We start from the raw sequence: 11,712 nt of genomic DNA, 5'->3' as shown, positions 1-11,712 counted from the left end.
GGAAGTGATGAGTTTTTAAATAGACATTTTGTTTAAATTTTATTTAATTGGAAGTTTTATATAATTTAATTTTTCATAACTATTCTGTTTAACAGCTGGCAAAATTCCTGAAAAAATTTTTTTTAAGATTTTATTTATTTATTTTTTTGACAGACAGAGATCACAAGTAGGCAGAGAGGCAGGCAGAGAGAGAAGAGGAAGCAGGCTCCCCACTGAGCAGAGAGCCCGATGTGGGGCTCGATCCCAGGACTCTGGGATCATGACCTGAGCCAAAGGCAGAGGCTTTAACCCACTGAGCCACCCAGGCACCCCAAAATTCCTGAAAATTTAATAGTCGGCTCTCATGAGCTAGCAGAAGGCAGTTCCATACACCACTGTTGGCTTGAAGTCCATGTGCTTCCCATGGAGTCTCTTTGCTGCTTTTATTAGTGACGTGTAAATGCTAGAGATGATCTGTAGCAGACAGGGAAGAAACCTGGGTACTAATGATTACTTCTGGTGCCCCTGTGTTGTTGCTACCTGACACTCCATTTTCTCTTCTGTAAAGGGTGAGAACAACAGTCCTTACCCTGCCTACCCATAAGGGATGTTGTGAGGATTAAATGGCCTGCCCTAAGTGACAGTGCTTTGAAAACAACACAGCCAGATAGAGGAAAAGGCCTTTATCATGGTGTTCATTTCATCACTGGTTCTCAACCAGGCCACCATCATTAAGGATGAAAATGTGTTGCAGCTTTCAAAGATATGGTTTGAGATCTTCTCTAACGTCTATAGTAGACAGTAAACACCCAGAAAAATTGTCCTTGAGAAGTCCAAATTTTTGTTAGTCTTCCCCTGCTCAGAGTAACTATTTTGGAAGAAAAAGGATTCTTTTTACCCATTTCTAGCTGCTGTTGGGTTGTCTGAGGGGATCACTCCCTCGGGTTGTAAAATGCTTTTTATTTTCAATAGCGGATAAAGGTCCTTTAATTTTTAATTTTGATTTTTCAAGCTGCTTTGCTTTTGGGGCCAGACCAATTCACTAAGTTATTTGGCATAGACCATACTTCTCTGCTCAAGGTGGTTTCCTAACAGCGAATTGGATTAAGTATCCCAAATATCCCAAGTTGAAATTCTAAATGTGACCGTCTTTATAAAATATATACCTTGCATTTTCTGAACTTCTCTTTGGTCTGTAGACAACTTTTCTGCCAAAGCCTATCCTACATCAGACCCTTTGCTCATGTTGATCCCTCTGCCAAGAAAGCTTTTCCCTGATTCTTTGCAAAGTTGACCCCTTTGTACAAAGGGCTTGTCTGAACACCTGTTTCAAGTCATGTCCCCAATCTATGTCCTTTAGAGCACTGATCATAATCTTTTTTTTAAAGTTTATTTTATTTTAAAGATTTTATTTATTTGACAGAGAGAGAAACAGCAAGAGAGGAAACACAAGAAGGGGGAGTGGGGGAGGGAGAAGCAGGCTTTCCACTGAGCTGGGAGCCCAATGGGGCTCCATCCCAGGACTCTGGGATCATGACCTGAGCCAAAGACAGACGCTTAACCAACTGAGACACCCAGGCGGCCCGCACTGATCATAATCTTAATTTCCTTATTTGTTTGCTTCTTCGTCTATATCCCTGATTATAATATCGACTCCTTGAGGGTGGGACTTTTTGCCTAGTCATGTCCTTATCTACGACCAGCCCAGCATCCAATAACTATCTGCTGAACAAGTGAATTTGCCTGAAAGGACCTGCACCAATGTCATGGGGCTGTCCATATACAGTTCTCTTGAGGTGAGACCTACTCTGAAGACTCCCTAGGACTTGGCCTATGGTGTTCATGGTGACCCACATTTCTCTTAAAAGGTCCAGGAGTCGTCACAGGGACAATACAAGGCTGCTAGTTTCCACCTGCTCCACCTGACAGAGCTACCTCAGTGATGTCACACAGGACAGGATTTTCTAATCCTTTTCATTCTGTGACAGAACTTTAAAGACCTAAGTTTCTCGTGACCCTAAATGGTTGGGGGAGGGGGGGAAGGATGGAGGGAAGAGGGCCAGGGTGGGGGGCACACCCCCCACCAACAAAATTAATTTGGGGCTCTATCCACTGAAATGTACTACTTCAGGAGAAAGTGGGTAGCAGAGGCTGTAATTTGGACTAAGCTAGGAAAAAGTGAGAAAAGAAGAATGGGGAAAAGAAGGACAAAGGGGACTAAGAAAGAACAGAAGAAAGGGAGAAGAGTGATAAGGAAAAAAGAGAGAAGAGGAGGCCATATGAAGAGGATATTTGGGAAAAAGACACGTGGAACAGGTAGTGAAGGTGGAGGAGGCAGGCAGAGTTGAAACTCTGTTCTGCTTGGCTCTGTGACTCTTGAGTAGTGACTGACCTCAGTGTGAAAGGGTGAACGGCTCAGGTGAGGGGAATTCTCCAGTACTCCCTGGAGGGATCACTTATATTGTTGACATTTATTTTGAGAGGCCTAAGCCAGGCTGTCTCAAGGGTGACCCTCCTGGATTGATTCACAATAGCAATTTGGTAACAAGTAATGTAACCTTCACTTTTAACTGTGATTATCGAGGAAAAGAGGAGAGAGTATAGCTAACCAGATTAAGCTTCACACTCCTCACCTCAGCCTCCTCCTCACACCAGGCCTCCCAATTACTAAGCTGATAGCACACAGTTAAATTCAGGACTTGAAAGCCAGTCTATCAGAAAATCCTCCTCCTCTTTGGTGATTGAAATGTAACTCCAAAGCAGAGCATGATAGTTTTACAATATACCTGTAAGAATTACTAAATTACAATTATGAGAATATGTTCTCACTGAGGTTTCACAGAAATTCACTTTGAACAACCCAAATACATGTAGGAGTCCCCCTGTAGTTCAAACAACAAAAAATTTTTAACCCTCTTTTTTCAATGTCCTTTCCTCCTTTCTAAATACTTGGCTTTTGTCTACAGCATAACATTTTGGGAACATAATACTTAATATAATAATAAGGAAGGGAATGTTATAATATCAAGCATATTTATTCAGACAATATTAAGATACCTTCGTCCCAAACTTGAAAATGTTACCTTATAACCCACGAATTTCCTAGTTCATACCAAAATGTCCCTGCAAACTGTATCTAGAAATGAGAAATAGTAGGAAGGTACAGCTTTATCAGTAGTCTGTGGCACACTGTGCAGCCTCCTTAAAAGTCTCTTTATGCTCTTATTTTCTATCCTTCTGGCTTTTCTGCTGTAATTGACCCAGATTCTCTTACAAGTATAGAACAGAGAGACAAAGATATGGAAGCCTAAAGGAAGGAAGCAGAAAGATAAGCTAGTCCTTAAGTTCTCTATTACCCTCTACTGTCATGGACTACCCAGGCTCTGCCTTAGGAATAAGAAAGTTTGCTTTCCAAGGGCACTTCAAATAGTGGTTGCCTCTTGGGCTTTTTAATTTCACAATTGTAATGAGTCCACCAGCATGCTAATCATGCTGTTACTTGTCTTAAGTATTAAGGATTTCAATACGGCACAGTTTCAAAGATCTTTGATCTAATTTCCCTCATTTTGGCAAGCGTAGGGAGAAGTAATTAGGAAATGTGTCCTCAGATGATACTGGGACCAAGTGCATAAATGAATTTTATTTTCATGTTGTATACCTGGAAAAGATCCATCTTCCTCTTACTCTAAGAAATTCTAACGCCACAGATATTGGGTAGAGTGATTTTTGGGTTTCTCGAAGAATTGGCCAGCCAGTGACTGTTTGGTGAAACTATTTTATCCTGTTGTCAGATTCCAGGCCTAAATGTGAAAGGAACACAACTTCCAAAAAAAGTCATGCAGAAAAAATTGGAGATGGCTTTCACAGCTTCAAAAACAGCTAAGTGTTTGCTGAATGACAGAAAGAATAAACAGATTGCTTTTGATCTAAGAGTTGGGGCAACAAAGTACTTTTGGGATATACAAAGTAACAGGGTATAAATTGCTACAGTGAGTTCCTGAGATAAAATAGAGAGGCCTCATCGCAAGTTTACCTCTTTATTGGCCAGAACCCAACTTGACTAATATTTTCAGGTGTTCTTTTTAAATTACTTGCCTCCTGCACTGAACTATTTGGGTTTTTCTTTATATATACGCGACTATTTTTTAAAACACGGATTTTTCTTTTAAATTTTTTTTGCAGCCAGTGTGGTATAGGTCAAGTCCGTGAATAGGTTAAGTCTCTGACGAGAGAGAAAGACACCCCATCCAATGGGAAATCGTGCTGGTGATGTACTGCTCCCAGTTCCGATTCATTGGCCGCCTAGGGTTGTCATTCTATCCCGGCGTCTGCAAACAGCGTGGGTCGGTTTTCTGTAGTCCAGCTAGCTAAACTGGATTTTGGCCGCCTGCATATGTAGTTTCAATTAGGTTCACTTGATCTCTAACTCTTAATAGAAGCAGCTGTTACGTTTCTGATTATTCTCTAGAAAATCTTGTGTTCCTTAAACCTTGCAGGAGGTCGTTGGAGGTCCCCTGTGACAGAATCACGTGACTAACATGTGCAAATAAATACAATGTGGAATCCCATGAACTACGAATGGAAAACGTGCCAGAAACTCAGAACATGTGCCCCGTGCGTGTATCAGTTACACTCGCGTGTGGGTGGGTGGTGGTAGGGTGTTGTTGCCCTTCGGGACAAGAGGTGTGTGGTAGGGGCACCTGCGTGAAGCTCCCGGGGTCGCTGGCTAGGGTGGCTCCAGAGGCCTGGGGCCCCGGAAGAGAGGGGGTCTGGCGGCTGCCTGGTGCAACAGTGCGTTCTAGCGGCGGCCACCGTGCGGCAACTAGGCCGCAACTGCGTCCGAGAGAGGTCGTAAGCACGGGGTCGGTCTTCCAAGTTCTGAGAACCGCGTCTCAGTGGGGTGTGTATTTAAGACAAGTGGAAGCGCCGGGGCGGGAGGAGCCGACGCCCTAGGGGGAGCTCCCGAGTCCCCGCTCGACAGACTGCCGGGTTTGGAGAAGCTCTCGAAGTCCCGGACTCCTTACAATCACGCACCCTGTCCAGCCCCCGAGCCGGGGGCATAAAAGCTCCAGTCCCGGTTCCGAACCGGGATTCGGATGTTCCCTTCGGCCTCGGCCTTGGGCCGAGGGGGCTGCGGCCAGAGTAGCAGGGTAGGGCAGTGATGTCATCTGCGGCTGCCCCTCCCCCGCCTGCTGGCCCTCGCCGCAGTTCCTGCCCAACGACATCCGGGTCTCTGCAGCTGCTCCGCCGCGCCGCAGCTGTAGCGGCCGCCGAGCCCGCTGGGCGGGGCGGACAGAGGAGTCGGGGAGGGGCCGCACGGCGCCTTCGTGAGCGCGCCTGCGCGGGGACGCGCTCAAGGCGGCGGCGGCGGCGGCGGCGGCGCTAGGGGCGGGAGCGCGCGCGGGAGCGAGGGAGCAGTGGTCTCGGCGCCGGCCCGGCCCGCAGCTTCGGGTGCTCGGGCGGCTGCAGCGCCGGAACGGGTGGTTGGGGAGGGGGGGTGGGGGGGCGCCAGGCAGGTGGGGCGCGAAAGCGATGAGTCTTCGGCTCTTCCTCCTCCTCCTCCGGGACCCGCTCTCCGCCTCCCGCTCCAACGCCCGGATGATCTGAGCCGCGAGGGCGCCGAGAGCCGGGGGCCCGGACGCAGCCCGGCTCCTCCCCTCCTCCGCCCCCTCCCCCGGCCTGACCTGGCCGGCAGCCGCCGCGGTGACCCCCTTCCAGCCCCCTCCCCGGGCGCCGTCGCCGCCGCTGCCTTGGCCGACCAGGGACCTGCCCGCCCGCGGCTGCTCCGGGTAAGCGCGACGCTCGGGCCGAGGGCGGGCGGGCGGGCGGGCCTGCGCGGCGGCGGTGGCGGCCAGGCCTGGGCCTGGGGCCTGTAAACAAGCCGGGCGTCTGCCCGGGCGCTCCCGGGAGGAGACACGACAACTCCACCCCCTGGCCCGGCCTCCTCCCCGAAGCCGGGCGGCGGGCCGCAAGGGGTTAACGCTCAGCGAGGGCGGTGGCGGCGGGGAGGCGGGGGCGGGGTGTTGGTGGCGGCGGCGGCGCGGGGAGGGGGCGCGACCCTCCTGCCGCCGACACCGGGCAAGTGTTTGTGGCCGCGGCGCGGGCGAGGGCCCCAGGGCAGCCTGGCCCGAGAACGGCGGGCGGAACTTTTCCCGAGCGAGGCGTGGGGCGTCGCGGCGCCCCCTCCCGCAGGGCGGCCAAGGGCTCCAACCCCTGGGAGGGAGGCCTGGAGGAAGAAGGGGGTAGGCTTCCTTTGGACCGGACTTGGCCTCGAAGCTCCAAATTCTGGAGGATTTGCTTCAGGGGTCTGAGCTGAGAATGAGGCTCCTTAAGAACTCAAGTCGGTGATACCTCCAGTCCATTCATTATTAAGGCATCGAACAAATCCATTGAAGTAAATCACACTGATTTCTTGTATTTTTAACTGTGTGAATTGTGTGATGAACTTCTTAGAGTTTGGTGGTTGAGGTATGGTTCTGTTCTGCTTGTAGATTTAAATATTCTCTTGAAAGACAGCTGGCTGTGGAGAGCCTTCTACCAACCGCAGTTTAGATACGTTTTGAAAATTTCATCACCTGAGGTATTTTTCCTTCTCCCTTCTCAAGCACCGCATGGTACTTACAAATCCACAAAGGTCATACTTAAGTTGTCCAAGCCAAGAAATACATGCGCCGCCCCCATTCCCACCCCTGAATTTTCTGCAGGTTGCACTAATGAGCATAATGAATTTTAAGAAGTGATTGAGAGAGTGATGGGAGTTGTAAAAATCAATGGGATATAGGTATTACTTCCCAGAGTAGGTGATTTTGACATTATTGAAAGAAATTAAAAATTTCAAAAATTGTTCTGGAGGAAGAAGTCTTAATCTTTTCATAACTTGCATGGTGGAATTTTAAACACAATCAGTTTTTAGATGCAAAGAGCTCTGAAGAGTAAGGGGGTATTTATTTATTTAAATGGTACTCTGCTGAGCCATAGGGGTTCCAGAGCTCATAGGAGTTCGGCGGCAGGGCTTACTCCCCAGTTCCTCTTCAACTGGAACAATTTCACTATTATAACTTTTATATTTTTTACATATTTGGTCTTTTACAAATACTGTATTTCTGTAACACTTTACAGATTAGATGATTAGGAGGGTGGTGACCCACCCCACCCCTATTTTCTAATCATAGACGTTACCCTTGGTTTAATGTTTCTTTGTCAGTAAATAAGTTGAAGCACAAAGTAACATTCCTTGCCTGATGTTGTAGTTCTGTTCTTAAGTGTGACTCTTGTATATCTGAATAAACATTGAATCATGTAGAGATGATTACTTTTAAGCTGCACAGTGCTGCAGTGACACATTATTGAAACGGTAATGAGAAGTGCACATAGAAGTTACTGAAGACATTTTTGATTTCATATCATCAAACATTTTTCACATTAGTGAAGTAATTTGTTATGGGAGAGGTATATAAGAGCAGGAAGTTTGGCTAGCTACCTCAGTATATATTTGCAAAGTAACAGGGTTGAATGCTAGTCGTTAAAATGAATGCTAGTCGTTAAAATGTCTTTTTTAGGGGCACCTGAGTGGCTCAGTTGGTTAAGCTTCTGACTCTTGGTCTCAGCTCAGGTCTTTATTCCAGTGTTGTGAGTTCAAGCCCCTCCTTGGAGGCTATGCTGGGCATGGAGCCTGCTTTAAAAAGGTGTTTTTTTTTTTTTTCTTTTTTGGTGGAAATATACATAAATTTCTTTAGACATTCTTTTTTTTTTTTTTTTTTAAACACAGGTTGTATTTTTTTATATTTCGGTTTGAAGGGCTAGAGTGATGACCATAATTACAGTATAACCTGTTGAAGGGAACATTGTACTCGGAGATAAGAATTGTTTAGTCATGGCTGTGCTCCAAAATATCTGTGTCCATGGACAAGTGCTTTTTAACCCTTTAAGTCTCAGTTTACAAATCAGTAAAGCATAGTGGTATACTGTATTATCAAATGCATGGCCAGTTACTAAATTTTCTTAACTCAGTTAACACTGTCTATTCAGTATGCCTTGACCAAATGCCTAGAATATGTTAGGCACTTAGAAGGTTCAGTATTCTAAATCTGTATGTTATTTAAAAGTAAGTGTCTTAAAAGAATTTTAAGTTGATAATTGATCTTTAGGGATGATACTCCTGTAGATAGGCTTTATTGATTTTTCTGTTGGGATTGGGAAGTCTAGAAAAACTCTTGGGAGGAAGAAGGATGGGGATTCCACAAGAAATAAAGGGTAGGTGAAACTGCAGGTTTGAACAAGCACAGGACCTTTCATAGTTTGATGTGAAGGACATTATATGAACACATTATGAAGATGTTTCTGTAAATTCAAGCTGGGTCTTGCTTATCTTGACTTGTTAATAAACCTTTGTCTGAAATTTGTTTCCTAATGCCTAATTTTTTTCAAAGAACTCTATAGCAACATCATGTTGTCACATGGTAAACATTGCTAAGCAGTTACCAAAAACTTACAACAGTCTTTGAATTTGTTCAGATTATACCAACACTATTTATTATAGTAGCTAATAGAATGTAGAGCTGATTTTGGCTCAGCTGTGAATGCTGATTTATTTAATAATTTAAAACTGAAGACTGATATGTCCACAGGGAGCTTGTTGTCCCTGAAATGCTCACCCATGAGAGCTGAATTAATTTCTTAAAGTGTAAATCTGTGATAATTAGAGGGTGATATTTTGATGACCCCCCCCCCCCCCATGATTATCTAACTCTTGCCTGGGCACCTGACTCTTGAGTGGTACTGTAAAATAATCTAAGGATTACTTTCCATCCTTAGATCAAAGAAGGGAGGCAGCCAAGTAAGAAAGTCGGCTGAAGTGGAGTCCTATAAGAGTTAAACAAGAAGTGGGGCTCCTGGGGCGCCTGGGTGGCTCAGTGGGTTGAGCCGCTGCCTTCGGCTCAGGTCATGATCCCAGGGTCCTGGGATCGAGTCCCACATCGGGCTCTCTGTTCAGTGGAGAGCCTGCTTCCCTCTCTCTCTCTGCCTGCGTCTCTGTCTACTTATGATCTCTCTCTGTAAAATAAATAAATAAAATCTTTAAAAAAAAAAAAAAAGAAGAAGAAGTGGGGCTCCTGCATGGCTGTGTCGGTTAAGGGTCTGCCTTCTGCTCAGTCATAATCCCAGGGTCCCAGGATAGAGTCCTACATGGGGCTCCCTGCTCAGTGGGGAGCCTGCTTCTCCCTCTCCCACTCCCTTGCTTGTGTTCCCTCTCTCACTGTGTCTCTCTCTGTCAAATAAATAAATAAAATATATTTTTTAAAAAGTTAACATAAAACAACATGTGGCCTGTGAAATATGTGGACCTTGGGTGAGGGGAAGGTGTGAAGCAACTAGATAAAATTTGCACCCTCCTGTACCTTTGATGGTAACTTTATGCCAGAATGTGTTCTTTCATTTCGAATAATGTTGGTGACAGATTTTTAAAATTCAGTTACTTCATTTATTATTGCGCTATTAGCCAAGAAATTCCCTGAATTTCTAGCTGGGATTATTAACCACCCTTATATAAAAGAAGCTTGGGTTAAATTTATATAAAAATCAAAAGGTTGATTATATTCTTTTGCTTGCTTTTTTTTTTAAGGTTTTATTTATCTGACAGTGAGGGATCACAGTAGGCAGAGGCAGGCAGAGAGTGAGAAGGGGAAGCAGGCTTCCTGCTGAGCAGAGAGCCCCCAGTGCTTGATCCCTAGCCCAAAGGCAGAGAGGCCTAACCCACTGAGCCACCCAGGAGCCTCTTTTGCTCTCAAATGTACTTCATATTACACAAGTAACAATTTCATATTTTATTGAATCTACAGAATATATTCCTTGCTGATTTTGACCTTTGCATGTCCTAGCTATCTCTGTACAACCTAGATAATCTCTTTACCTAGCTTTTCTTTTGCTGAGGCAAGTAGAAGGAGCTAGAGAAAGGAAACGATTAAGAGAGGTGAGCTTCTGAATACCTTTATCTAAAAGGTAGATAGAATTAGAATTTTTTTTTAAAACAGAGAAAAGTGGTAGATCTTATTGTGTATTAGTAAAGCAGACTACTGATACTGTGTTTACGAAATTAGAGATGTCTTAAACATTCCTTGAATAATAAGAGGGAGCTTGAGTTTTTATAATTCTAAATGTTTATTTGGAATCCATTGACCAAGTTTATGTACTATTCGCATTTAGGATCTGGATTGAAAGAATTTTTGTAGGTGATAAGATTTGAATTAAAATCCTATGAGAACAAACTACTTCTAGATACAGAATAAAGATATAGTGAAAGTGTATATATTTTTTTAAGGTTTTTACTTTTTCGACAGAGCAAGAGAGGGAACAAAAGCAGGGAGAATGGGAAAGGGAAAAGCGGCTTCCCATGGAGCAGGGACCCGGTATGGGGATCGATCTCCGGATGCTGGGATCATGACCAGAGCCAAAGGCAGACACTTAACGACAGAGCCACCCAGGCAACTGAGCCACCCAGGCGCCCCAAAGTCACAGTGTATTAACCATTTGTCAGGCTTTAATTTTCCCCACAACCCTCTAAAGTATATGATGTTACTTTTTTACAAGTGAAGAAATAAAGACTCAGAGAATCTAAGTTAACATGCCAAGATCAGAACTGTGTAGATACGAAGTTATTTTCAGAACATTCCTGAGTGAATTTTTCCTAAGTAGATGATCCTCCTTATTCCTACGAATCAAAAATTGAGAATCTGAATGTTAACACTAAGATTCAGATTCCTAGAATTAAAAGACACCTTATAAATTTATGTATAAATTGTCTTTATATGTAATTTATGTATAAATTAAGCCTTCCAGTGTTTCTGAAACATTCCAAAAAGTCTCTTCTGAAACATTCCAAAAAGTTTAAGAAGTTCCTGGAGTTCATTTTCTCATTCCCTAAGTTTCCGAAGTCAGCAGAGCTAAACGGTTTTATGTCTTCAACTATCATTGTTTAAATTGAGGAATGGAATCAATATTAAATTCTCAGATGGTTGATGTCCTTAATGAAGGACTAAGAGTAATGTTTCTAAGTACATACATTAAAGGCTTTAGAGAGGAGGTGATAAAATTTCCTAGTGGGGTGATTTTGGACAAGGTCCTCAATTTTGCTAAGCCTCATATTTATCTGTCTTATGGGAAAGCCTTTCTCATAAGGTATTCTTTTTTTTTTTTTTTTTTTAAGATTTTATTTATTGGAAACCACAGGAGAGGGGGAAGGATGAAAGAGAGAAGCAGACTCCCTGCTGAGCAGGGAGACCTATGCAGGACTAGATCTTGAAACTCCAGGATCATGACCTGGGCCAAAGACAGTTGCTTAATCAACTGAGCCACCCAGGCGCCCCTTATAAGGTATTCTTGAAGATTAAGTGAAATGATTGTGTAAAATACTTGACGTTTTCTACCATGAAGAAAGTACTAAATAAATAGTAGCTCCTTTTGAGTTTGTGAAATCTTGAGATACAGGAATAGAAACAACAGAGTGTGAGTCTTTGAGTACAGTTTTAGCAGTGAGCCTGGAAATCATACTGTAAGAGATTGGGTAGAGACTTTAAAAGTTACAAAAGTTGTAGGCATATAGAATTTATAAATAAAAGTTAAACATTAAGAGGTAGTGGAAGAGAAAGTTGAGTTTGAGCAGCTTTATTTGACTGTATGAAGCTAGAGATGTGATTGGTTTGTCGTTAATTGTTAGGTGGGAAGAGATGGTTAAATAGA

General features: G+C 44.2%; 1 protein-coding gene across 3 annotated transcripts in view; it reads left to right on the top strand.

Moving 5' to 3' along the window:
* Window positions 1-2,006: 2,006 nt before the first annotated feature.
* PPM1A (protein phosphatase, Mg2+/Mn2+ dependent 1A) overlaps window positions 2,007-11,712 on the top strand; it is a 40,323-nt gene continuing 30,617 nt past the window's right edge. The window contains exons 1-2 of one of the 3 annotated variants that reach the window (XM_082736517.1): window positions 5,328-5,768; window positions 6,471-6,559. Coding sequence is in view for 1 of the 3 variants with exons in the window: in XM_082736515.1 (XP_082592641.1) it covers window positions 2,097-2,295 (199 nt within the window). In the remaining 2 variants the exon portion in view is untranslated. Of the gene's footprint in view, window positions 2,296-5,278; window positions 5,769-6,470; window positions 6,560-11,712 lie in introns of those variants that run through there. The other 2 variants (XM_082736515.1, XM_082736516.1) reach the window with 2 other exon arrangements.

This window comes from Mustela nivalis (genome assembly GCF_964662115.1).
Source record: "Mustela nivalis genome assembly, chromosome: 6".
Taxonomy (NCBI): domain Eukaryota; kingdom Metazoa; phylum Chordata; class Mammalia; order Carnivora; family Mustelidae; genus Mustela; species Mustela nivalis.
This window is presented reverse-complemented; position numbering and strand designations above follow the sequence as displayed.